At 33.8% G+C, this 27673-nt stretch overlaps 3 protein-coding genes across 3 annotated transcripts; 1 reads left to right on the plus strand and 2 right to left on the minus strand.

Moving 5' to 3' along the window:
- Positions 1 to 1660: 1660 nt before the first annotated feature.
- LOC132555580 (neutral amino acid uniporter 4-like) lies at positions 1661 to 12098 on the minus strand. Its single transcript, XM_060219925.1, has 9 exons — positions 11938 to 12098; positions 10632 to 10722; positions 9361 to 9449; positions 5097 to 5189; positions 4673 to 4757; positions 3798 to 4073; positions 3267 to 3445; positions 2407 to 2579; positions 1661 to 1926 (listed from the first exon to the last, which is right to left on the minus strand). Exons 1-9 carry the CDS (start codon positions 12096 to 12098, stop codon positions 1661 to 1663), a joined length of 1413 nt encoding a protein of 470 aa, XP_060075908.1.
- A 4327-nt stretch (positions 12099 to 16425) lies between these two features.
- On the minus strand, positions 16426 to 18066 carry LOC132555627 (uncharacterized). Its single transcript, XM_060219974.1, has one exon. The coding sequence runs from the start codon at positions 18064 to 18066 to the stop codon at positions 16426 to 16428; it is 1641 nt and encodes a 546-aa protein (XP_060075957.1).
- A 4061-nt stretch (positions 18067 to 22127) lies between these two features.
- LOC132555639 (metallophosphoesterase MPPED2-like) lies at positions 22128 to 26810 on the plus strand. Its single transcript, XM_060219991.1, has 6 exons — positions 22128 to 22201; positions 22884 to 23189; positions 24553 to 24793; positions 25114 to 25229; positions 25458 to 25568; positions 26310 to 26810. The coding sequence occupies exons 1-6, from the start codon at positions 22171 to 22173 to the stop codon at positions 26543 to 26545; spliced, it is 1041 nt and encodes a 346-aa protein (XP_060075974.1). The 5' UTR covers positions 22128 to 22170; the 3' UTR covers positions 26546 to 26810.
- Positions 26811 to 27673: the final 863 nt, after the last annotated feature.

Here is a 27673-nt window from a genome sequence, read left to right on the forward strand (position 1 = left end):
GACGACGGACGATGAACTACGGACGTAGTACGATTTGAATAGCCCATCATCATCAGATACAACACTGTTACAAAAATGTTTACTTCAAAACTATCATTTCAGCAGAGTAAAATGTAGACCGTTTAATTATAATTATATGTATATAACAATGAGACTATGTTACGATGTTGTTTTTAATATACATATTTAAGTGTAGTTAAAAACGTATTTTTCGATTTTAATCTTATTCGCGTCAATAAATGTCTTGCTCTGAAATCGGAAATGAAGCGTATTTTGACCTTGTTTTATTGTAAAAGACAAACCAATACAATATGTAACGTGCTCTTGTATGTGTAATCTCAGGCTAACACAAAGACAAATGAAATCCCATGTTCCGTCTTTTTAAATTGTAGGATTAAACTCTTATTTATAAGTTACTCCTTACTAGAAAAAGGTGATTATCTTTCATTTGTGGACTCATTGTACTCTAATCCTCAAATCTGTTGAACTTTCGTTAAAGTATCATTACCCATTTTTTTGTTTTTTCTTGATGACACATTTCTCATCTTGCTTGATGTTTTCGTCCAGTGATGAGTAACGGAAACTGATTTTACAGGTTTTAAGTAAATCTGCTTGGTTGAGATATGAAAGTTCCATCGAGTAATGAATTGACAAATCATAATGCCCGGTACAAAAAACACAAAACCGGAAACGTTGAACGTGTGACATCACCTTCAATTCCATGGTAAACGTTCAATTCCATGAAAGTCGGCCAAATCCTATCCCAAACCAAACGTGTTGAATGTGTAGCTAACATAATAGACATTTCAAGGGTATTTGTGTCATCAACAGCGACAACTGAAGGTTACCGCCATATTTTCAGCCGCGTAATAACTTGTCATAGGTTAAACTCACTTTAAACGTTTTACAGCAAATTTTGTCTCTTAGTAATATGAGTAATATAATTAACATTTTCTATATGAATATGAAAAGAGATTCACATTGAAATTTATTTTTGTGTTTATATATTTTTTAATGTTTTTAGCGGGCTATATTTTGTTCGTACTGCAAAGTTATAGAAAACTTAATTGTGTCTTCAGTTATAATAAATATGTTTCACTTGTATGTTTGATATATTTGTATCTTTCACTCGTGCTGCGCTTTCGTGAAAGATACTAAAATATTAGACAAACTTGTGAAATATATTTGTTATTATAAAGTATCAGAAGCATATTGTGGTGATAATTACATGTACTCCTTGATCTGCGGGTGCACCAGAAAACTTTACATTAAATAAACAAAAGCAAAGCAAGATTAAGAATGCCAGTCAAAACATTACGGAATATACGATATATTACTTTACTTCAAAACTTCAAAACATTCAAGAAAACGTAAAAGATTGCAGGCCATCAGTCACAATGTATTCAATAAAAGACACATCATTTACGAAATAAAAACTATACTGATTGAAAATCGTTAACGTTTTACAGTATTAAACACAAATAAAGTAAATTATCAGAAGATACTTTCTCACTGTGCAGCGCAGGGTTCGTCCCTGATTCTGTTAAAAGATCAGTCTCGCTCACAGTAAATCAAGTTAGAACTACCTACCTTGGACATACTACTTCGTCATTTATAGGGAAAATATACACAGAGAAATACCAATAGGTCAAAACTGAAATTACAATACGATGTTATACAATGTCATGTACACAGCAACGCCGATCCCCGAAACCATCGAGTATGTCCCAAAAACAATCATTACTACACATAATGCGAGTGTTAATTTCCTTTTGATTTTATCTACCAGTAATGTTGGTTCTTTCTCTCCATACAGCGTCAACATTGATACGATATAAGGAACAACAAACGTTGTAGACAATATTCCAATACATCCCGTCAAAGACATCAGTAATTCAAACTCTGGCACCAAAATTGTAAAAACACCTGCAAATTAAAGCAAAGAAGCATATTTTTGCCATTTTCTTTTGAAAAATCATATAAGAAAAGAGCTAGACGCAAATGATAACCATATCTTATATTATCCCTTCAGCATTTCAATAAATTATTACATACGATTATATGCACCAAAGCTTTGTCTATCTTGACATTTTCAGGGAAGTTTAGATAAGGCGACTTATTCATGTGATGTTAATACACAGATAAAACAGAAAATAAAAACATTAGTAATTACTTTTACTTAAATACAGATGAACGTATTTATATCGAAGATAGCGTAACATTCCAATATTCGATTTATGTGAATTCGAATGTTTGGTTTGAAGGTTCGCCGTGACAAGCGAATTACTTTGAATTAAATGGGTCTTCGAATTACAACAAGGTTTGACTGTACAAATTACTCATAGTGATTTCATCTCTCCTTTTCTTGTGTTAAAAGCGCTTGTTTCTATCTACAGATCTACTTACATGAGAGAACCAATAGACCAACGCGACAGATGTATTCACCATAGCTCTTTATGATTTCCGCCTTCAATCTTTCCTTTAGCGGTGTCCATAGGATTTCTACTACTAAAAACACGGTCATCCCGTTTGTGCAGTATAAAGTAAAGAAAGACAAAATCTTCATTGTCTTGTACCCCCTGGAGAAAAGTGTGATAACACAAAATTATAAGCAGAACCATTATTCCTATTGTCCATATCAAACAAACGGATAAAAACTGATTTCCTGCATCTGACTTAAGCTTCATACTTTAATAATTCGCTCCATACGATACACTTTGCTGCTTTAAATACATAAAATGATTCAAATTAAATTTCTTAATGAAACAAATGAAATAAACAAATACTACACATGCTATATAATACTCGTTGATTCTAGAGTAATTTAGAGTGTTGTTGAAAGTGTTTGCAATATACAGCGCTCATTTAATTTGAAAGTATAGTAAATAATAAATTCTTAATTCAAAGAACACTTCTTTTATTTGATGTCCGTATGTATTTCCGACAAAAGAAAAAATGACTTTTTAAAAATTAACAAACAAATATGAAATCAACATGACTTCTATACAATTTTAATCTCGAGAATAAAAACAAATGAGATATTTCCTGAAGAATATATTTTTCATTCTTTGATAAACGACGATTATGGAAGTGTTGTTACATTTCACGAAAAATATTTATTTAGTAATGGTGATGGAGCTGTTTGATGAACCAATTGCTAAGCATTTTATTGGTAAAAGGAATAAGTTATTATTATTCTTAGAAATATTAAACTGAACGTCCAATATTGACAATTCTTGTCTTGAACGTGTTACACATGTATTTACCATTCATCCCCTGGAAGATTCAATAGGTAGTTAACTTGGGTTATTTCTCCGAATTTCAAATACCCGAAAAATCCACAGCAAACGTGGAAACAGGTCACAATCATCAGTACAAGTCCAAGAACACCATTCCACCCGTCAAAATTCTTCTTATTCTTAATTCTATCCCGTATTGGCATGACCTACAACAAGATCACTTCGTTTAGCTATTCGCAACAATTGTTGTCACAGGCGTCAACCCGATATTTGTTATAAGACAGATAATTCACGGTAGAATATGCTATAGCATATAATTTCAACTTTGATTTTTTTTAATTTTCTCTCGAGAATTTTAATATAATCGTATGTTAAATAAAAAAAAATTATGTCGTAAGAAAATCATACTTAGATTTATTCAGATTTTTTTGTAATGATTGAAAAGGAATAACGACAAATACAATATCAATTGCTACATTTAATGACAGGTTATTCCTTTTGAAAGGACGGATCCTTGTATTATCGGGTATATATCAGGAAAACAAAGTGAAAATTTACCATCATGATTCCACCGTATGAAAACATTGCATCGTTTGTAAACGACGTGACTGTTATGTAATCGACAAGTTTTGTAGCTGGTCGTGTGCTGGCATTTGGAAGGTCCTGACAAATGTACTGGAATGATATTATAAATAACGCCAGAAGAACAATGTTCGCTGTTGTCGCTAAAACGGAAAGTAGCTGCAATCGTCGTGTCAAGTAGATAGGCAAAAGTAGCACCGAAATTACGATGATAGATACTGTGTCACTGATGTCGACGTATTGGAGAATAATCTGCAGCAAGGACAAATCATATCGGTAGACAGTATGGAAGCCGACTATCAGTGATTTCAAAAGTAAATGCATTTATAACAAATACGTTAATTGCTTAATATAATACAATCATTTTCTGCCTAATTAATGATATTGAAAACCAAGACATTATAATTCGATTCAATGCTGTGTCACAATACAGCATATTTTTTGGAGATCCATGACATATCCTGTATCCTCTGTGACCTTTAACCTTATGACTGATGACCGTCAAAACTTTATCAGGTATATAACTATTTCTCTGCCAAGTGTTTTTTTTTTATTTTAAATATGATCAAGATTAACCTGTGATATTTTTCCTTGACCAATAGACCATCCAATTCAATTCAGGTGTATAACTTGATGGTTCAACGTTCCGGCGTGGATATGAACCAAATTGTTTGGGTGTTCTTGTCAAATCTTGTACATAAGCTTTTAAAATTTCAAACGATGTCATCTTGACCTTGACTTATGACCACTTTTGTGAATACAAAATAGGGGTTCGTAAACTATCTCAAACAAAAGTGCACGAATGAGCAAATTTTATTATAGTTTATAGCAAATGAAAACATTTTACTTACATCTTGTCCAAAGGTATTCATAAGTGAAATCAAATCCGGCATAATTAAACCATAAGTCATTACTGTACAGAGGTCAATATAAAATCTGAAACAAAATTTAAAACAAAAACATCGTTGGCACTCCAAAAATAACTATTAACAGCTACAATGTTATTTACCTATGAAGGATCTAGCGGAACTTTTATATGGTATTTTCAAAGCAGATATAAGTGCAGGACTTGTTTTTTACTTTAAGACAGAAAAACATGAAATGATAATATACGAATGCATAAAATTAGTTCAAAGATTTACATTTGCTGTATGTAATTTAGGTTCTTTATTATGTTTGTTCTTATGTCTGCTTCTGTTTAGGAGTGTTACGTCCATTTTGTTTCGCAGGCTCACTCAAAATATTGTTCTAAAGGAAAATTGTTTCATGTCTTACCGTAATTTCCTTGCATGAGGTTGTAACCAAGGAGGCCCAAGCTTCAAACTCATTTCCACAACTCTCCCCATGTCTCCAAACCTATCCCCACTTCTGTGGAAAAATTGTATTACCTGATATCTTATAAACGACAAGCAAATACAATTCGAACCAAATGTAATATAATATTACGGAACTGAAAACTGATACATTAAATCTTTAAACTGTTAGTGTATTGCATAATATTAGCAAGCGAAATATTTATACAAAAGACCATAATATAATTATATGAAAAAGATCAACTGCTCAATTTGCGTTTTGTAAACTTAATTCTCTCCGTTTATAATGTCAAAATACAGAGAAGTTAAATTTCCAGTTGTATTATGAAGGTAGCATAACAAATTCTTGATGGTCTTTATCAACCTGCATTTCTGTCGACAGTCAATACTTTCAGAAATCGTTATATTTGAAACAGATAGGTTACCATCTAATTAATAGTAAGGTAGCAAAAGACCTCTTACAGGAACAATAGAATTTTGCCCACGAACCAATTTAAACCAAACTGAGTTCGATTTGTAGCACCTTGAGAGAAAAACCGGTGATTTTAATGATAAAACTTTAGTATCAAGATTTACCTCCTAAAAAGAAACCGTTTAATAGAAAAAAGGACATTACGCATTCATCTGCAGAACTAAGTGTTAGAACAAAAAGAAAAGCGGCTTTAATCAAGGGCTAATACATAATCTTGACATCCATGTATAGCATTGAAAACCTCTCCCTGTGTAGTCCCATAACAGTTCTATAACATTTTGCAACATGATAATGTTTTCAGTTGCCTTGTCTGTTGAGTGATAAAGGTTCCTATGTTCACATGTATACTCTCTAAGAGATCATAATCCAAAATTAGCGTATATTCTCTTACATAATTTGTCAATATGGATGAGTATCATACCAGACTGCAAGATCAGATTTAGGGATTTAAAAAAAAGATATAAAAAATGCAAGAAACTTTGATTCCTCACAAAACGCTTGGTTGAAGCACTTGCTTATCAATCAGGGTCTGCCGGTAGAAGAATAATGCAAGAATATATGCATGGACTACTATAAAAAGTATGTGAAGAAAAGACTACACTCAGATATATCTGGTGGACTTCAGCAAAAAACCCAAGATCTTTATATGTCAGAGTTAAGTGATGAATCCAATGATCTCGTTTTCTCTTCGTCCCTGCCTCTTTTGACTATCAAAGATCTAAAGTATGCATCCTCCTAGCCTAGGAAATGTTCTATGTGCCTGCAATACAATGACGAAAGCGTTACCATACCAATTCAAATACGGCATTTTCTTCTATTGCATTAAGACTTCGGTGTCCACCCGATGTACGGATTTGTCCTGTACACATGATAGGTAGTTTTTTGCACCCAGACACAGAAGTGTGCACTGATGATAGAACCCTCTTCAAGAGAAACTTCAAACCGATATATGTGCTGAAGTTATCACTGACCATCTTGAGATAATACATGAACTTTCTAATAAAAGAGGTTCTCCTATACTGAAAATGGAAACATTGCCCAATTCCGATTTCCTTGCTTGGACAGGTTGGACTTCAGATCAATTTTTTTTTTAAATGCAAGAAAAATGCAAAACAGGCATTATTTCAGCATTCACTGGTGATATTTGTTCCACATACTCGCTTCTGTTCTTTTTTGGCAAAGTTAAAACTGGTCTGTCATGGAATCAGTTGTCAGTTCTGACCAAATTATCCACAGCATCATTTTCTATATATTTTCATAAAATTACTGAGCACAACACTTGTTCCCCAGTACCTTTGGATTACCCATATGACACGCCAAGATGCACTGTCACACAACACTGTATTTACCAACACGTGGTTTTGGTAACAAAGTCAGTCTAATGCTTGACGGAACATATATACCACAACAAAAGTTCGCATCATGCTTTCCAAAGGTCATCCTACTGCGAGTGAAAAAAAGACCAATTATTGGAAGTTAATGTCCATCGTCTTGCCAGATTATGGGAGTATCAATGATGCGTCCATTACAAAACTTATCATCGAGAACTTTGACATTCTCAAGTCTTGACTTGATGAAAATGACAATGTCATTGTCGATCGTGACTTTAGGAATGTTCTTAACGTTCTGGCCAGTTTGGTGTACGATTAAAAAATGTCATCGTTCCTTCCTGTAGGGAAATCACAAGTAGATTTATTACAATCAAATGAAGATCGCCAATGTACCTCGCTGGGTTGTGGAATCATACAACGGACGCATGAAGAAATGGATTTTCTTCAGAGAAAAATTACCATCCAATGTTATGATTCAATTTATTGGCAAACTTGTGCGGATTGTAACGGCGAGTCTGAATGCATTTAGAGGTTCAATCCACAGCCAAGATCCACTCCGAGAACAACGTGAAATCCAGATGGCACGGCGTATGGTTAGAATGTAAGGCAAGGACAATAAATTGTCCAATCGTTTTGCAACGGATCCTAACATGACACGCAAGGCTAAGAGCGAGTGACGAAAGCTATAAGCCTCCCAGATCATCTTTCTTCAGTCACATTTGGAATATCTGGAGACTTTGGTTTGCGAACATACCAGCTGAAGCTTGCATCCTGGTATATCGCTGAACATCAGACAGATGGTGATGATTACGAGATCTGGGTGTACCAGCATGCTGATGATATCCTCAGCGGTCAAATACGATCCCACCGCAGGTATCAAACCAAGTATGATTTATTCCACATGGATCAGAGGATCCAGTCCAGGAATATTACATTGTATGCCCTGTAGGAAAGAGAACGATGGGCATGTGTGCTCATGTAGCATCCATTCTTTATTATCTTGGATACTACGTATATTTGGCAAATGCCAAAGAGCTACTACCTTCTGCCAGAAAATTAAAAAAACTGCTTATTGTGAGCATGATTGAAAAAAAATGATACGCACATTATGATTAGTAGCTTTCAGTTTTCTTTCAGGAAGACTGAAAAGTCACCAATTAGAGAAACTATAGTAAATTACAAATAAGTATATTCCAGTAACTGTCTAACTGCACTTTGGTACAATTTTGAATCGTATTTAACAACATACTATGAAATTTTATTGGTTCAAATAAAAGAAATCAAGAGTTGAAAGCTTTCACACAGTGTACATTCCTTATTCTTAGGTTCATATTCAAACACCATAGACATTAGTTATCACTTCAATTGACTTAGTTCACTAATTATCAATTTCCTCCACAAGGCAAGAGTTGGTTCTTCGAAAATTATCTGTATCCATTAAAAGCTCTGTTGTGTACAAGAAACAGAATTTGGTTTATTTCAAAACATCACAAGAAATTAGAAGGTTTTACAATCTCGAATCATGTTATTAACACAACGAAATTCATTGAAGATGTTTCTGCTGACATAATAGAAGTAATAGATAATACATCAAAAAAGAATAATTGATTGGAAAGCAAATAGAAACACAGACCTTTTGGCATTTTTGAAAATAGACCACGATGCCTTTTGACCATAAAATGACAATTTTACCGGTTCTCAATTTTCTGAAATTTTCACCATATGTAGACAGTATAATGACCCAAATGTTTTGTAAAACTTTTTGGTGTGCTTGAACTGGAAGTACGTGCTTCACTTTCGCAAATGTTGTTATACCTTTAAAAATGCTAACAAAATGATATTTTTTTTAAGTTCAAGATCGCATAACTTTTTTATCTTTCAGTATTTTGACATCGCAATGTACAGATTAACATGCTCATTACAATACAGTATCAATTAATGATTTTATCTATTTAAGGTTTTTGGACCAAAACTGACCCTTGATGTACACCTGTGGTACACTACATTAAATGAGTTATAGCACCGGCTCCTGGATCCTTTTGGAGTTTAAAAAATATTTCCTGGTTTGTTTCTCAATGTGCTACAAATAGCATCCAGTTTGGTTAAATTGGTTCGTGGGCAAAATGATATTGTTCCTGTAAGTGGTCGTTTGCTACCTTACTATTGATTAGATGGTAACCTACCTGTTTCAAACATAACGATTTCTGAAAGTATTGACTGTCGACAGAAATGCAGGTTGATAAAGACCATCAAGAATTTGTCATGCTACCTTCATAATGCAACTGGTTTAAATTGGTTCGTGGGCAAAATTCTATTGTTCCTGTAAGAGGTCCTTTAGCAAATTAATTACATTAAGTTGTGGATGTCAAAGCATACATCTACATGGCAAAAAATAATGTCTTGTATTATAAAAATAGTACTACCTTTCCGTAAGACGCTGTGTACTTCCTGTTAAAACTAAAATTCCCAATTCGTTCAAAAATCCATAAAAGAGCAGTCCAAAACTCCCACTCTGAATGATACAGAAATATTCGTGTAAACGAATGAAAATGAAAATGTGAAAGACTGGCTTCAAAAATTTTCAGTTTTGTTTCTTTCCAACAAAAAGACATTGGCAAGGTACATGCAATTGTAATTGCGTTTGAGAAATGTTACTGACAAACTTGTTGAACTATGTGCCTGATATGAAGTTATAGAATCGTGATTCTTCTTGGATTGTTTAAACTTTTTAAAAATATCAAATCATGATATATTTACATATCTTTTTTATTTTGGGGAAATATTTAGAAATGAATGATGAAGAACTTATTATCGAGATTAGATATGGTGATATGGAATGTTCCGTTATAGATAGAGGAAAAAAACAATATTGTATTTTGTTTGATTGTTAAAGAATTAAACAGTTTGATATCCATCGATCAATATCGCGCGTCATCCTGTTGTCGTATAAGCTACACGATGAACATAATTATAGATTAATTTAACCACCTACAAATATATTCAATTCTTTTTATAGACATATCAATATATATCGAATATCAAATTCAAATGACTTTTGCGATAACTGATATTGCTATGTTTTTTGTGTGTGTAAATTTAGTAAACGAATGGCTCTATTAGCAAACCATTTGATTCTCCGTTAACATTTTTCAAGCTGTTGCCATAAATTTATTCAAATGGTGTACATTCATGTAAATACAAGTGAAATAGATCCGTGTTCCATAGTATATATCGATATTCATGTCAACACTAAATCATATCCTCACTTTCTAGAAACAAAAAATATATTCACTAAAGCAGAAATGGTTTTGATAATGTCTTTAAACATGACCAAATTGATAAATTCGTATTTGCCATCAAGATTCCAATGAGGCACATGAGTGTTTCCTAATTTTCAAAATATCTTTTTCACATTTGGCAAGAATGACTGAATTCACAGTGGGAAAATAATTATTCCGTTTCATTCTGTTATCGACAGGATGATACCAACGGGTTATTCGTTTGTAAATTGTCTTCAAAGGAATTTTTCCAGGAACACCAAACTTCTGCACAGTATTAACAGTTTCAAATGTACAAACACAAACAATACTTTATCATTTTGGTCGACAGTTAACATATGTTAATCTCAAAGAAAAGCAATTCAAAACATGGAAATAACAATATTACGTGTTGTTTCAGTGTACAGTATACTAACCCAGAGCCCTAGAAGTTTTACAATGTAAGGAAGGCCAAGGAACCCCATGCCAATATACGTCGGTAGGAGGAGCATAAATCCCTGAAATTCCCTGTAAGTAAAAGGACAAAGATATTTTGTAGTTAATAATATAACTAATACCAATTAAGATTATAATATCATACCGGTATTTTCTTTGATGTTTTCATAGAGCAAAACGTATTCGTTGTGAAAAAATAACTGTGTTTTTGTGGGTGCTGATGGGTAGGTTTATGTGATTTCTGTACTACCTCCATTTTGCTTGTCGTGTGCGAAAGAGCAATTTGATGATAAGATTTTTTTTTTTTGTAAAAAAAATTGTATAAATAATGTTTTATCTATATATCATCCGCAGTAGTTAAGCTACTTCATATTTGTTCTCAACGGAAACGTAGCGATTTGTACCATTCCGTGGCCTCACAGTGAAAAGTTTATTTTAATGTGATTTCTACAGGTCACAACCATATACCATCAAGGTTTCGCGGGAATCTAATTTCCGATATCTTCCCTGATAGCATAAAAATCACTAAAAACTGATTCCAGGATTTGCATTTGATACCATTTAACGACCCCGATAAAGATAGATCCAGTTTACTTTATGGTAAAATAGCGAAAATATTAGCCATAAAAACTTTAATAGCTCTTTATCGACCAAAACATGAGCGTGAGCTGGTAGAACATTTGGGGGTCAATGTGCTGGGTAGAAAATGATTTCTTATTGTTTCAATTCTTACAACCCCAGTGAAGGAGTACAGTCACCTAATTCAATTTTTAAAACGTAGTTTACAGTCACCTAATTCAATTTTTTAAAACGTAGTTTACAGTCACCTAATTTAATAAAAAGAAGTAGTTTTGAGTCGCCTAATTTGATATATCTAGTATAGTTTCATATCAAATTATTTTAACAATTAACGATAATACTTCCATGGACGAATTAATGAAATACTTAACAACAGTGATTACCAACAAATGAATTCCAATTTATACCCGACATATTGATGACACCACTGACCCCAGAGGTCTTAGTAGGGATGGGAATTCTGCCGAGTATTGATTATCATCTCCACTTACATAGAATCATTACAACCAAAATTTACATGATCAAGAATGGTACAAAAAGCAAACAAGTGAATTGTACCTTTCCATAAAAAACAAAATAATAAATACACAACCTTATATATTCGGATGTATATGAAAATATTCTTTGATGTGAAATATTTTATCAAATACATTATCGAGGTCTATGGTCTAACTTAGTATATGATTCTTAATCAATACGTTCACTTACGTTAAAGTGTCATCATCTTTCGTCTGATGCCTCGTGCTGATACATTTCTCATCTTCTTGGTTGACGTTTTCGTCCAATGACGAGTAACGGAAACTATTTTGGCAGGTTTCGTGTAGATCTTTTTTGTTGAGCGATGAAAGCTCCATCTGCTGTGCTGTCATTGAATGCCCTTTGCACAGTGACACCTCTATCAGTCATACCGTATCTGCATTTAATGGTGAAGTAGCCTTGATGTTTGCAACCTGTTGATATACCTGATATGATATGCAGTCGACGTCAGTCCCAGGATTCCGGTTTCGGGTTTTATTTATGTTACAAAATGTCAACATTGATAGTAATTTTTCACATGGCGGACAAGTAGCATGAAACAATAAAATATATCTATATGTTTTTATGTTTTTCCAAATATTTGCTTGTATTAGATAAAACTTTCACGTTAGAAATTGAGAATAATCCATGATTTTACTAAGACTAGGATTCACTCAAGACTTATATATCTCTTCACGGCCCACTAACGTGGTCTTACGCTTGTTTGCGATATACTTTTTGCTATCTCAAAAGTGTAAATTCCATTAAATTTTGTTGTTCCTTGATTGGGTAATATTAGAAATTATCATATTGAAAAATTGAAATGATTATACAATTAATTTTCAATACATCGCTTTCCTTTATACAGATAGCTGTGTTTTCCATTAGTGTTTATCATATATATATAATCTAATAGAATCTATTAAGTGATATCGACGGAATGGTCCAATATTAGTATTGGATCCTAACAAACAAATGTTCATTGGATGTGTATTACTGGAATAGATATATGATCAATGAAGTAATAGGAACAGAACAGACAAGCGCATTGTCAAATTTTCGAGGTAACCTGCCTCTTTATTAAACACAAATATTACATAAATTACACCACATACATAGAACATAAAACAAATACAAAGTTATAAATCTAAATCGAGAGTGGTGGTGTAAACTTAGGTGTCTCGTTAATCCCTTCGGGCAAAAAATAATCCCACGTTGTTGTATGAAAGATGGTTAAAATATCAAAAATGTTTTCCATAAATCTGTATGTTTTGCACTCTATACACTGAGCGTACATATGATCGCAACAATTGCACGTCACACTCCGAGGAAGGTACCGACATATCGGCCACATTCTAAATGAAGAATTGTTTGATTAAAAATAAGAACAAGAGGCCCATAGGGCCTGTATCGCTCATCTGGATCTTTATGACCAACAGTACTATATATGTGCATATGCTCCACAATAGATGCTTAAAGCAATATAACAAATTACTCCATATGGGTTCTGTCCCTTAGTAGTAAGCCCCCTCATCTATGCAGTGTTGAATTGAGACTTTCTTATGATGTTTCCAGTTAAATATAATTGATAGCTTTCTTTTAAATCAAGGAAAGAAGATGGTCAAACAATATAGCAGAAAAAAAACTGTTATAGTTATAGCTGGACGGATGACCCAGGACAGCAGAAGCTTACTTGTCCTTTATATCATTGTTTAAAAACACAGATACAACATATTTGAGACTTGCACATGTCAACAATATATAGCAACAATTAAATATAAATACAGGAAAAATTAAGGTTCATGTAATCATAAACCATAATCCTAATTCAAAACCTATAATAAAACGTTTCATGCATATCATTAGTGATGTCACCATGGTCAGTTAAGCCCTAGTTACTGGAGATATACTGATAACAGTTTACTGTAGGTCTATAAAGACTGCATAGAAAATAGGATCAACTTAGAATTTCTTATCTATTTATGCTATAATTATGAAGAATCTTAAATCAAAATGAAGCTCTTGCATTTCTCTTTCCGGTCATGTTTTCTGTATTTTAATGCGTGAATAAAATTGGCTAACATGTAGTTTTTCACATTACTTAGCTCAAGCCTTTCAGACCTCCCGGAGGCTTGGCCTAATCTATTTTTTGGAACAGTGTGACATCACTGTGAAAGGTCTTTATAATTTATTCCAAATTATGCCAAGAAAATTCTCAGTCGAATATCTTCCTTTAATAAGTCATTGGAAGGTTCTAATATTTGTGTACAAGCCTTTGTGAAATTTTTAATGACCAAATATGATAGCCTTTGGTCAATCAGAAGTTGTTAATAATTTTACCAAATTTAACCCCAGTGACCTTAAATAGTTTTATGAGTCAAGCTATTTCTTCACACACTATGCCGGCACTATAAAGGGAACCACATACCAGAGCGGGTGGGGATAATGGAACCTGGTAGCACATACCGGAACGGGTGGGGACAGCGGAACCTGGTATCACATACCGGGGCAGGTGAGGACAGCGGAACCTGGTATCACATACTGGAGCGGGAGTGGTATATACAGGATAATAAGATACACAATATGCAGTTATATGTTTACAATAATCTAGACACTGGATAATCAGATACAGAATATGCAGTGTTATGTTTACAACAAGATATATTTACTGGATAATAATATACACAATATGAAGTGTTATATGTTTACAATAATATATTTACTGGATAATAAGATACACAATATGCAGTGTGTTATGTTAACAATGATCTAGACACTGGATAATAAGATACAGAATATGCAGTGTTATATATTTACAATAATGTATTTACTGGATAATAATATACACAATATGAAGTGTTATATATTTACAATAATATATTTACTGGATAATAATATACACAATATGCAGTGTTAAATATTTACAATAATATATTTACTGGATAATAATATACACAATATGAAGTGTTATATATTTACAATAATATATTTACTGGATAATAAGATACAGAATATACAGTGTGTTATGTTTACAATAATCTAGACACTGGATAATAAGATACACAATATGCAGTGTGTTATGTTAACAATAATCTAGACACTGGATAATAAGATACACAATATGCAGTGTTATGTTAACAATAATCTAGACACTGGATAATAGATACACAATATGCAGTGTGTTATGTTAACAATAATCTAGACACTGGATAATAAGATTCACAATATGCAGTGTGTTATGTTAACAATAATCTAGACACTGGATAATAAGATACACAATATGCAGTGTGTTATGTTAACAATAATCTAGACACTGGATAATAAGATACACAATATGCAGTGTGTTATGTTAACAATAATCTAGACACTGGATAATAAGATACACAATATGCAGTGTGTTATGTTAACAATAATCTAGACACTGGATAATAAGATAGACAATATGCAGTGTGTTATGTTAACAATAATCTAGACACTGGATAAAAAGATACACAATATGCAGTGTGTTATGTTAACAATAATCTAGACACTGGATAATAAGATAGACAATATGGAGTGTGTTATGTTAACAATAATCTAGACACTGGATAATAAGATACACAATAAGCAGTGTGTTATGTTAACAATAATCTAGACACTGGATAATAAGATACAGAATATGCAGTGTGTTATGTTAACAATAATCTAGACACTGGATAATAAGATAGACAATATGAAGTGTGTTATGTTAACAATAATCTAGACACTGGATAATAAGATACAGAATATGCAGTGTGTTATGTTAACAATAATATATATACTGGATAATAAGATAGACAATATGGAGTGTGTTATGTTAACAATAATCTAGACACTGGATAATAAGATACACAATATGCAGTGTGTTATGTTAACAATAATCTAGACACTGGATAATAAGATACACAATATGCAGTGTGTTATGTTAACAATAATCTAGACACTGGATAATAAGATACAGAATATGCAGTGTTATGTTTACAATAATATATATACAGGATAGTAAGATACACAATATTGAGTGTGTTATGTTTACAATAATCTAGACACTGGATAATAAGATACACAATATGGAGTGTGTTATGTTTACAATAATCTAGACACTGGATAATAAGATACACAATATGCAGTGTTATGTTTACAATAATCTAGACACTGGATACTCTGTTACATTGATCCTGATATCTGACATTGACACATAGACTGAATGTGCCTATTACCAAGATGCGGGTGTTTACATTTGTTAGAGTAAAATTGTAGTTGCCATTTAGTTGACTATCTGTGAAGCAAGTCTCGCTACCTCGTCGGATAGTATTTTGTGTGACAACACAGTTCCTTGTTGATGAATTTATGGCGTCGTCAACAAACAGCTTAGACAATACAGGTCACCTTGATTGTCTCGACAAACTGGCATTCCTTTTATCCGAGCAAAATAGCGCCACTGACCATTCCAAGAGGAGTTATAGGAGAATGAGACACTTACTAAGCAATATAGAACCTGCGTCATAAGTGTCTTCGTTGGCAAAGACTATGAGGGAAACGAGGAATGTGGAAGAAAAGAGCACTAATGGAAATTCTCATTTAGGCATATAACAGATATTACGGTTATACAAATCCTTACAAAGAGCACTTTAGTTATCATATGTTCAGTAGAGGTTGAAATTACAATCGCATGACATGTACGCTGCCATCTTTACACCCGATCCACACGTCTCCGATCTGGTCAACCAACACCGCCGTAGGCTGTTGTACTCCGTGTTTCTGGTCCAACAGACAAGTGGCATTTTCGCCATGACTGCTTACGACATAAACTTGGTGGTTAAGATAGTCTGGTACAAACACCCTGTCATAGATATCACAGGACACATTACAAAGATGCATCTTACCAACATTTCGACCACTGTCCAGTTCACCTGTCCATTTATTTAAAACTTTGCCAGCCTTGCCGGTGATAAGTATTGCCCCAGCATTTTCCCCGTCCATGGTGTCTGTTGCCAGTGCTATTGCTACGCTTCCTGTTGGCATACAGGTAATGTATTTTCCATTCGTTTCGCAACTGAACTTCCTTAAACCTTCCCCTGCATGATTCAGTATAATTACATCCGGCTTTAAGGTGCAAAGAAACACTTCGCCACTGTAGCTGACGCTAATACCCCAAGGATTATGATTACCGACATCGGCAAAGGTTGTCACTTGTTTGTTGCCAAGTGAAAGTTTGCTGACAACTGTCGACTTGTAACGAGTCATGAGTATTTCAGTTGAACTCAGCATGGCAATAAGACACGGGCAAAAATCTAGTTCAACTGACTCTGAAACCAGACCCTCCTTGTTCACCAGTACCAGACCTTTGTAGCTACGGATCGACAACCATGCATGCATTTCATCATAGGGACAGATGTTCCATATCCGGGCTCGCTGCGTAACTCTGAACATGGAAAGGTTTTGAACATGTTTCTTGTTGATGTCTACCTTCTGGTACCGGCTCCCATTGAGAACGCCACCCATCATTTTCGTCAACTGTGCAGTGTCAATACTGCCAGGAACGAAGGACGGTTGTTTGGAGAACCTACAAGGTGTGCTGACGTCATAAAGAGGCACTCTTGATTGGAGTATATCCACGACCTCAAATAACGATAAATCACCTGTATCTGTGGTCAATGCTTTATCCAGTAACTGTTTTAGTTCCTTGACATTTTTCTCCGATTGTTGACAAAATTTAACATGCTCATTCGATTCAATTTCTTTCATGGAGGATAACGTTCTCGTTATCGTGTCTGCGATACAATCTACCTGTTCCTTAACCTTAGTCTTCTGTACGGTCACCTTTTCTTGCATCGAATCAATATTATCATTAAAACTTTTGTTTTCTTGTTGCTGTTTGGATGTTTCGTTCTGGATCCGATCGATCTTCGTGGATACCATTGTAACGTGCTTGGCAAGTTCTTGCCTTTTGTTGGCCATTTCGTCTTCGCATCGTGTCAAAGAATGCAACTTATGGAACATTTCTGAACAAATACGACAAATCAGAGACTTGCATGTCAAACAGTACATCGTAATAAGTTCGTCTGGATGTGTTTTACACATGTTTGATACAGTTTGACTGCTTGTACGGATAGCCTGTCCTATCGGTACGACGTCATCGTTTTGAGTTTTCTTTCCGCGAGTATGGGCTTCCTTACATCGGTCACATAGCGTCTCCTGACATTCATTGCAAAACCACCTTACCCTATCTACACTATCACACAGCGTACACTTGTAAATTATAACCTCCTGAGCGAAAAGTATGGTTCTATTACCAGCCATATTGTTCGATACACTAGCTTTTCATATGACAATGTCCTTAAACTGTACTTCCACAACCAGGTGAAGCCTTACGTCTTTATGTGAATGCTAAAAATAGCTGCTCTTCTAGGTAAATGTCGATGACGACCTATTTATGAAAAACCATGCACATCCTACTTAACCGCATAGATAACTCATGTTGTACTTTCGGTTTACATACGCAGTGCAATCTATAAAATGTTGTTGAATCCGTCAATACCGGTGTTACACCTTTAGTATTTGTATCTCCTCTCAACACATTTTTCATTAACATCACGCAAGGTTAATTTGAGGAAGACCATCACTAAATTAATTATAGGCAACTGTGCAGGTGATTTAAGTAGGTAATTAGTTAATGACACCTGACCATGGTCGCGGAGTAGATGTATTACATAACAGGAGAGCAGGGATCACACCTACCATAGAGGAGAACTGCTGGGTACAGGTATATTTATTTATTCAAAGGTATGTCGCCTCAATTGAAAGTTTCGCTTGTAGGGAAGCATCTTCTATCTTCTTGTTGTGATGTACTGATGGGGACTTAGTTCCCCCTTACACCGACTATGAGTCCTGGTTGCCCGCACACGGTTATTACAATTGTAGGAATATTTGTACAAATTATAAAAATATTAAATCATATAATTTAGGAAAATGAAATTTAGGTCTTGATTAACATAACTAACTCGGAGTTGGTATTAAAGGACAAGTGGCGAAACAATCTTCAGACACCTTGTCACTATATATTCTAACACAAGTTATAAAAGGATTAAAAGGTAAAAACAGGGATGCTAATATGGTAATATAACAATGATTCATCTTCATGTTCATCTTGCTTCATAAGTACAAAACGTCAGCCTTCATTCAAACATTCTTATATACATTGTTACCTTAAAACTGGGCAGTAACATCTATGTTTCATTCTATCACACTGTACCCAAAGACACTGATGAACCAAAGTTTTCCATAAAGATCTGTTTTCTTCTCATTTCGTAATTACATCACCTTCATTATCTAAAATTGTTAAATTCAGTATGTGTTCCTTTTTTATATTCCGCCACGGTATGGCCAATTGTCTCCTAGCTTTTCAAATCATTTGTGAAGTACTATGACGCTTTCACAAACATCGCAGCGGCATTCTTCCAAGATTAATTCCACATAAATTCTCGAACGTTGCATGTATACAATACAAACAGCACCTGTTGAAATAGACAGTCTTTTGACCACCTTGCATGTTCCGTTTTTAAATAGTTCCATGTCTTAAGTAAACACCACACATGAAACACGTCACACAGCCTTCTATTATCGTTTTGAAAAAAAAACCCGCTAGCAGCCAGCTGTAATGAGTCTGGTGACGATTGTGTAGCCAAAGAACAAAGGTGTACATACGACCACAACCTTTGCCAAACGATGGGTGACGTGGACCTATCACATGTACAGAATAATTGAAATTACTCTCTGTCCATTGATACCTTCTACCAAACTCACAGATACAATCACAAAATCTACCTGCTATCTGTGAATTTGCTCTATCAATATTTTTATCACTAATGAAATATACTGTGGTCGTTTGTCATTGGCTACGTCATTCAGAGATCGACTGTGAATATGGACAATGACGTTACGTCATGGATCGGAAACAAAAAGGCTGGCTCTGTTTGCTTTTGTCTTTCTCGTTTTTGCTTTGAAAACTTTTAATGTATGTGAGTTATGTGTTAAACTATCTTTGTTTTTATTTCTTAAGCGATCTTATGAAAGTTTTCATTTAAATAAATATTTCTTAGACATGTTTCATAAAATTTCACATAAATGAAAAATAATTTAAAATTCTATAGAGATCACAAGGACCTGATACAGTGCATCCAAAAATCTTAAAAGAAATCAGAAATAATATAAGTTCACCTTTAGCAGATATTTTCAAAAAATCATTATCCGAGGGAAAACTACCCCAAGCTTGGAAAGAGGCTAACATAACACCAATTTACAAAATGGGATCTAAAGCCGACCCAGGAAATTATAGACCTGTTAGCCTGACAAGCGTTGTAGGTTAGCTACTAGAAAATAAAGTGAGAGATAGCATTGTTGAGCATATGGATAAAAATAATTTTCTAAGCCCAAAACAATTTGGTTTCGTGTTTGGAAGATCAACTCAGTTACAATTATTAACAGTGCTTGAAGAATGGACAGATGTTAAAGACAAGGGCGGAGAGCTGGATATCATATACATGGATTTTATGAAGGCCTTTAACAAAGTGCCACATCAGCGTCTATTAAAGAAACTATCCGGATATGGTGTTAGTCGTCAGATATTAAACTGGATACAGGATTTTCTAAGAAACCGATGCCAGCGAGTAATAGTCAACGGCGAATCCTCTAATAGGCACCCGGTAATAAGTGCTATTCCCCAGTGAAGTGTATTGGGCCCAATACTATTTGTTGTACATATCAACGATCTGCTGGAGATACCAATGTCCCAATCGCCACTCTTTGCTGGTGTTACCAAATTATATAGACAAATAAAAAATATTGAGGATGTGTAAATACTTCAAAAAGACCTAAATAATCTCCAAAAATGTTCCAACAAATGGCTGCTGAAATTTCATCCTGATAAATGTAATGCAACTCAGGAACGAAAATACTATATGGAAGGATCCGAAGGAGAAGGAATCCAACTTGAAAATGTTGAGAACGAAAAGGACATAGGCATCAACATAGATAAGGATTTAAACTTTAAAACTCACGTACTGCAAGTTGTAAAACAAGGCAAACAGTATGATAGGACTTATAAGATGATCTTTTGTGTATCTCGATGAAGACATGTTCACCTTGCTGTTCAAATATCTAGTAAGACCACATCTGGAGTATGCTGTGAGTGTTTGGAACCCATTAAAAGTAAGAGATATTAAACCTGTCGAAAATGTTCAGTGGAGGGCTTCCAAATTACTCCCTGGATTTAGAAATCTGACTTATTAGGAGAGGCTGGAAAGGTTAAAACTTCCAACGCTACAACACCGTAGGACAAGAGGAGATGTAATAAAAGTATTCAAGATAATAAATAATAATTGCAACTCAGTAATGTTATGGGATAATGCTGCTCAAAGACATAGCCGTCGAGTAAACTCAAAAACAATATATCCAAGCGCTCTTCAACCACATTAAGGAAAAACTTTTTTCCAATGAGATCAGCAACCATTTGGAATAAATTACCTGAACATTTTATTTCAGCAAGTAATATTAACAAATTTAAAAATGAATTAGACAAACACTGGAAGTACCAAGAACTGTTCTTTAATTGCAGAGCTGCTCTCGTATAAATTTCCAATTGTATACATGTACATTTTGCAAGAGGTCCGTAAAATAACTAATAATTCTTTATATATATTTCAATATTTTGTATAATGTATTTTTTGAGTCTGGTATAGAGAACTTTTATAGGAGTCCTGCACTGGAAATAAACTTATCTTATCTTATCTTATATATATGATTGTAGAGTAACAAGAAACTTCTTCCAAATGAACAAAAATAGTTTAACCAGAGGTCATGATAAGAAAATCTTCAAAAGACGACAGGAAGTATTTTTTCAGTCAGCGAGTAATTGACTTATGGAATAGTTTACCACACTTTTGTCAGTGCTAAATCTGTAATTAAATTTGAAATTATGTTCGATGAACATTGGGAAAATAACTGTTTCACATACGATCATTAACGTGTATGTACTTTGTAGCCGTTAAACTGGATGTGAAAATTGTTTTTATTACGCTTTGTAATGTACATGATATGGGCACAAAGGCTGTGAAGCCTGCGTCCATTATTTAGGCTATGAAATGCTATTAAACAGCGCTGGAACATTATGCTATCGTAACAATATCCGGAATTAATTTGCTGCTTCTGATTTTGTGGGGTGTTTTATATAATAACTTGTCGTGAAGACGCTTTTGTTGTACCTGCGTCGATCTTCTGCTGTACAAACGTGTACATGACTCCGTTTTTCACCGACTGATGAAGTCATGGCTGTTTTAACACACTGTAATTAGTCACGTCTATTGCTATTTTCTCTTCGAAGCGGCAATTTTATGTATGCGATAGTAAATGGGGAGTCTGCTGTCGAGTTTCAGATCAGGTAATTATTAAACTTGGCGGTGAGCGAACTAGACTTATTGACAAGCTTAAGCTTGGAACTGTGGACGGAAACTAAGGACGCCATACAGCCTAATTGGAGCACGGGCCTCAACGATATTGGTACCTGTGCTTGGATATGGTCTCCGACTATACCGTACATATCAGTAAAAAGACTGTTGAATGTTTGCTCTAATCTTACGATAGATTAGTATTTCACAATAACACGTCCATTCACACAAACTCGAAAGGTCCGGTAGTTTATTGTAATTTGTATGCAAGACACCTTCTACAACTGTCATATTTTCTCCACATGAAATCATATCACATTATTTAGGGAAGGGGGGATATTGTTCGTTGTGATTGTGTTGGTCACTGCTTTTTTTTTTTTTTTTTGTTTGTAAAATGCAAAAATAAAAGAAAATAAGAAATGCAGTAGATTCCCCTAATCTTACAATAAATATGGAAAAATTACATGTAGATACATCATGAACAATTCATAAAATGGAAATATGTAGATAATTTTACTGATACATGTATACAGCATGAATTTACATTTCATTCTCAATTTAAGATGTTTCATCATTTTGAAAAGTGCCATTCATATTAGAACCAAGAACACGCAAAGATTTGATTATTAAATAAATACATTCTTTATAATTAAATTGTAACATTTTATCTAACAGTTTGGAACATGACTTCAAATTCAGCCAGTTCTGAGGCAGAGATCCAAGTACATCAACTGAGCCAGCACCCAAACAAGGCTTGGAAATCCATGCAGCAGGACCAGAAAGTTATTAAAAAGCATCTTGTTGATGACCCAGAGTCTCCTGTACCTGATGGCCACCTTCGATTTGTGTGTATTTCTGACACACACAGTCGAATAGAATATGGTGGATTCCAGGTACCAGCTGGTGATGTTCTTATACATGCAGGGGACTTCACAATGATTGGACTGCCCAAAGACATTGACAAATTCAATAAATTTCTTGGTAAGATTGCTGAAAAAGAACCCAAAAAAATGTTGCACTTTACCTAAGCTTTATTTGATCATTTAATTGTCATTGTATTGTTTGACAGTTACCAAAATATGATATAGGAACTTGAAGTGATTTGAGAGAAGAAGATTTTTAGGTTTTTATCAATGCCATTTCAGTATATAATTATTTCACTCAGCTAAAACTCAACACTGTCAAATGATTTGTAGAAAAATAAATGGAAATGATAGCTGTCAATAATGTTTCATAATTGTCTCAAAAGACTACTTACAAAATTATTCGATATGATAACCCATAAATATTTTTCTACTAAATAATTTCTTGTCTAAAAAAAATACCTTAAGACATCTTATAGTTTAAAAATGAGATGCCTATTCCTCTCCTAAAAAATTAAATGAAAATGATGAATTAGTTGAAATACAAATAATCAATAGTAACACCGAGGAAACATGGTATGTCCTCCTATATCCTATGTCTAATGTGTAGAAATGAATACAAATGTGGAAATATTAAGTTGCAATGTCACAAAGGAAATCATTGTTACCTGTTACATGATATAACATACCAAGTACAAAACCTGCTAAGTTTTAGAGAACCTGTTAAAAACTGATAGAAGAGATATCTAGACAGAATCTGAATGCTCAAAAGAACCGGAAATGACTCCTACAAACTGTTAATAAATCAAACTGCTGTTTAAGAAAATAAGTCTTAATTCAAAGGTGATAAAGCCTGCCAAGTTTTAAAGTGATCAGTTGAAAAGTGGGAGATCTCGGGACAAGATTTAGACTATGATAAAACAGAGGGAAGTAACCCTCCTAAATACAATCAAATTAAACTGCTTTTCAGGAAAACACAACTTCATGTCATTGTGATTAAGCCTACTAAGTTTGAAAGTGATCAGTTGAAAAATATAGAAGGAGATTTCTGGATAAGATTACTATAGATTTTGAATAAAACAAAGGTCAGTAACTCATCCAAATACAGTTGAATCAAACTGCTGTTCAGAAAAACACAATGTTATGTCACTGTGACAAAGCCTTCCAAGTTTGAAAGAAATTTGGTTGAAATTATTGGGAGGAGATCTCTAGAAAAAGAAAAGGTTCAAAGGCATGACAGATGCCATACCATGATATATTGTGTCAGATTTTTTAACTGGCATTTTATTATGGAAAGGAAATAAGGAATACCGATACTTAAATTACCTAGAGAAATGTCAATAACTGCATAAAAATTTGAGACATGGGAGCAAAAAGATTAAATTTTTTTTGTAGTTCCATCTACAAATGTTAACATTAAAAGTTTCAAAATCTTTTACAGCAGGAAAAATAATTATTGAAAAAATATTCATTTATTGTAGGGACATTACCTCACAAAGTCAAGATCGTAATAGCAGGAAACCATGACTTAACATTTGATAAAGATATGGTTGAAAAAAGCCGTGAACAATTGACCACAATGTTTGGTGTGACAGAAGAAAACTTTGAGGCTTATATGACCAAAAACAAATTGAGTGAAGTAAAAGAACTTTTGACAGAATGTGTTTACCTCGAGGATGAGTCAGTCAACATTCATGGAATCAAAATCTACGGATCTCCATGGTAATGCTTCATTTATGCTGATGTTAGACATCCAGATTGTAATTTGATATTTACTGTGGAAATACATTTATTTATAAAATGCATTTTTATATGAAAATATGTCAATTTAATCATTTTCAAAGGCTTGCTTTGTTTTGCTTAAAAGAAAATCATAAATCATAATAGACTACATGGAAAACTAAATGTTGAATCTGTGGAAATTCAGACCTATTTATTTTCTTACTTTTTTCTAAGTTTTGATAATTTTTAAAATAGTAAGTATATGTTTTCCTGCCATGCAAATTATCAATGACTACAGGTCTAATGTCATATTTTCATAGGCAGCCAGTATTTGGTGGATGGGGTTTCAATTTACCACGAGGACAATTACTGCTGGACAAGTGGAATATGATACCAGATGATACAGATATCTTAATCACCCATGGCCCTCCCGTTGGTAAGGCCAAACAAGCCCATGTCTGGTAATAAGCATGCCTTTAATTGTATCTATCTCCATTCAATTAATTCTTCAAAAATAAGTCTGTCTCCTGAGTGCGTTTAAGGGTGTAGAATCATAATGTCTAATTTCTTTTGTAAAAGTAGGAATTTAAATATTATTTCTAACTTAAAATCCCACACACCATTTATTAACTGAAAATCAAAATTCTATCTTTTGTGTTTACAGGTCATGGTGATTATAGTTTTGATGGCCACAGGGCTGGGTGTGTCGAGCTTCTTTCTACCATACAGCATCGAGTCCGACCCAAATACCATATTTTTGGACATATTCATGAAGGTATGACTTTGCATGCTAGCAGCTCAAGTTGTGATTTTTATCAAGCTAGTCTGTGTCCATTCCACTCCATCTACACAGTTTCGTGAGCATATCTTGGCAAATATATTTTACACAGGAATGTCGATCACATATGTAATGTCCACTTGTCATAAACAGACAGTGTGTCACATACCATAATGGGGTCCCATTTCCCCTACTTGATCGTTAAATTTAACCAGCCCTTTAGTACTAAAATTTAGAATGATGTTTTCAGATTAAAACTCCCTAATCAATACTTTGGCTTGCTGGGTTTGATATTGCCCCATGGACAACATTGTCATTTAAGGCAGGCTCTCCTTGAAGTAACATGTGGTATACATCATGCAGGAGGTCTGCCACATGCTATCCAGAGTTGTGAGGATAGCAGGAGGCGTGTCACACGCTATCCAGAGTTGTGAGGATAGCAGGAGGCCTGTCACATGCTATCCAGAGTTGTGAGGATAAAGTTTCTTTCTACTGAACAACAAACTATAATGTTGACAACACTGTGAAACCAAAGTCTCACTTTAGCATTGTTTCATTGCAGATGAGTCGAAACTTTTAATTGTATAGCACTAGGGACATTTTCTGTTTCCAAAGTAAACAATATTGATATAATTGATGTCAGTCAAAAATCAGATTATAATATGATAAATAAAACAGTTCAGAATTAACATAACATAAAAGGCATTGCTAATTATAGATGAATTTTTGTACTTGAAGGCTATGGTGTCACCACTGATGGATTTACCAACTACATCAATGCTTCTACATGTACATTAAAATACAAACCCATCAATGCTGCTATAATATTTGACTTCCCTATTCCTGAAGGACATACAAAGGAGGAGGCCGTTGATCTGTGTGTACAGACTGCCATGCCCACCAAGAGTTCGTCAGAATCACATATTAAACAATCAAGTGATGACATTGATGTTGAATTTACCGATGATGTCTGATAAGGCTACAGCAGAGATTTGGTCACATAGAACTTCATATTTTATATATATATGTTCTTAGAATTTTTGAAAATATACATTATCATATAGTTGACGAAATTATTTTTATGTATTTCACTATGTTTTTATTGCCCAGTTTAATGGACTTTTATGAAAAATAATTCCTGTTTTAGCTGTATATGTGTATAACTTCCTTATTAACATGCTCAAATTATTAATACATATTTCGTGAAATTACTTCAAGACAGTTTTGAAGGAATTCATTCTTGTTGTCTTATTGCAATAATATTACAGACTGAAAAGTTTTTACTGTTCAGTCAGATCATTTTTTTCCTTTATGGTTTGCTTAATGCCAGTCTTTCGAAATATTGACAATTGTTTTGTGTTATTTCTCTTCCCTACAAGTAAAATTGCCAAGATTATAAAATCACTTTCAAAGCATGGTCAATATGACCAAATCATTTTTGATAATTTTCCTAAGACTACACAAGCAGTATATGTACATAAACCACAACATTATTGTTTGTTGGAAACTTGTCACATATTCTTGAAACAAGTGTTTTCATTTCATTTTGAACACTTGGTAAGATTTAAGGTTTAGTTAAAACATCTATAATCTTGCATTATTTAGTGCTGATATCACCAAGTGTCATTTTATAACAAAATGTACTTAAAACTGCGATCTAGGGATTACCTCAGATAATTTATATAATTTATTCTGTATTCATAAATAATAAAATATTAACAAGCTGTTTCAGTGTTGTTAATCTTCTTTATTTAAATGATTGATTGCAATGGTCAAAGCTGGCTTAAAGTAAGAATTATCTACATTTTTAATTGATTTTTGAAAAGTTTTCTAAAAAAAATTAATATTTGAAAACATTTGAAATTATGATCTTTAAATGAAAGATTCATGTCATCCAACATAAGTTGGTCAATAGTATTTTATTTCCTCACAAATGCTCCTAGCCATAATTAGGAAATTTAGAAACTGCACATCAAAAGATCAAGGTCAAAATATCACCTGGTGTTCCTCATGTATCTTTAATTACAAAAAGAACAAAACAAAATGATACCTTTATAAAATGTGGTTTTATTTAACAAATCAACAACTGTAAACATATGTAA

Source organism: Ylistrum balloti, unplaced genomic scaffold (assembly GCF_031769215.1).
Source record: "Ylistrum balloti isolate Yb309-2 unplaced genomic scaffold, AGI_CSIRO_Ybal_v1 Utg370508, whole genome shotgun sequence".
NCBI classification, from domain to species: domain Eukaryota; kingdom Metazoa; phylum Mollusca; class Bivalvia; order Pectinida; family Pectinidae; genus Ylistrum; species Ylistrum balloti.

What these genes read in the sequence shown, in the direction of transcription:
- LOC132555639 (XM_060219991.1), top strand. Translation starts at nt 22,171, where the DNA reads ATGGGGAGTCTGCTGTCGAGTTTCAGATCAG. An exon ending in CAAATTCAATAAATTTCTTG is followed by an intron (nt 23,190 to 24,552) that starts GTAAGATTGCTG and finishes CATTTATTGTAG; the next exon opens with GGACATTACCTCACAAAGTC. An exon ending in CACCCATGGCCCTCCCGTTG is followed by an intron (nt 25,230 to 25,457) that starts GTAAGGCCAAAC and finishes TTGTGTTTACAG; the next exon opens with GTCATGGTGATTATAGTTTT.
- LOC132555627 (XM_060219974.1), bottom strand. Translation starts at nt 18,066, where the DNA reads ATGGCTGGTAATAGAACCATACTTTTCGCTCAGGAGGTTATAATTTAC.
- LOC132555580 (XM_060219925.1), bottom strand. Translation starts at nt 12,098, where the DNA reads ATGACAGCACAGCAGATGGAGCTTTCATCGCTCAACAAAAAAGATCTA. An exon ending in AAAGATGATGACACTTTAAC is followed by an intron (nt 10,723 to 11,937) that starts GTAAGTGAACGT and finishes TTTTACTTACAG; the next exon opens with GGAATTTCAGGGATTTATGC. An exon ending in ACACAGCGTCTTACGGAAAG is followed by an intron (nt 5,190 to 9,360) that starts GTAGTACTATTT and finishes ATTTTTCCACAG; the next exon opens with AAGTGGGGATAGGTTTGGAG.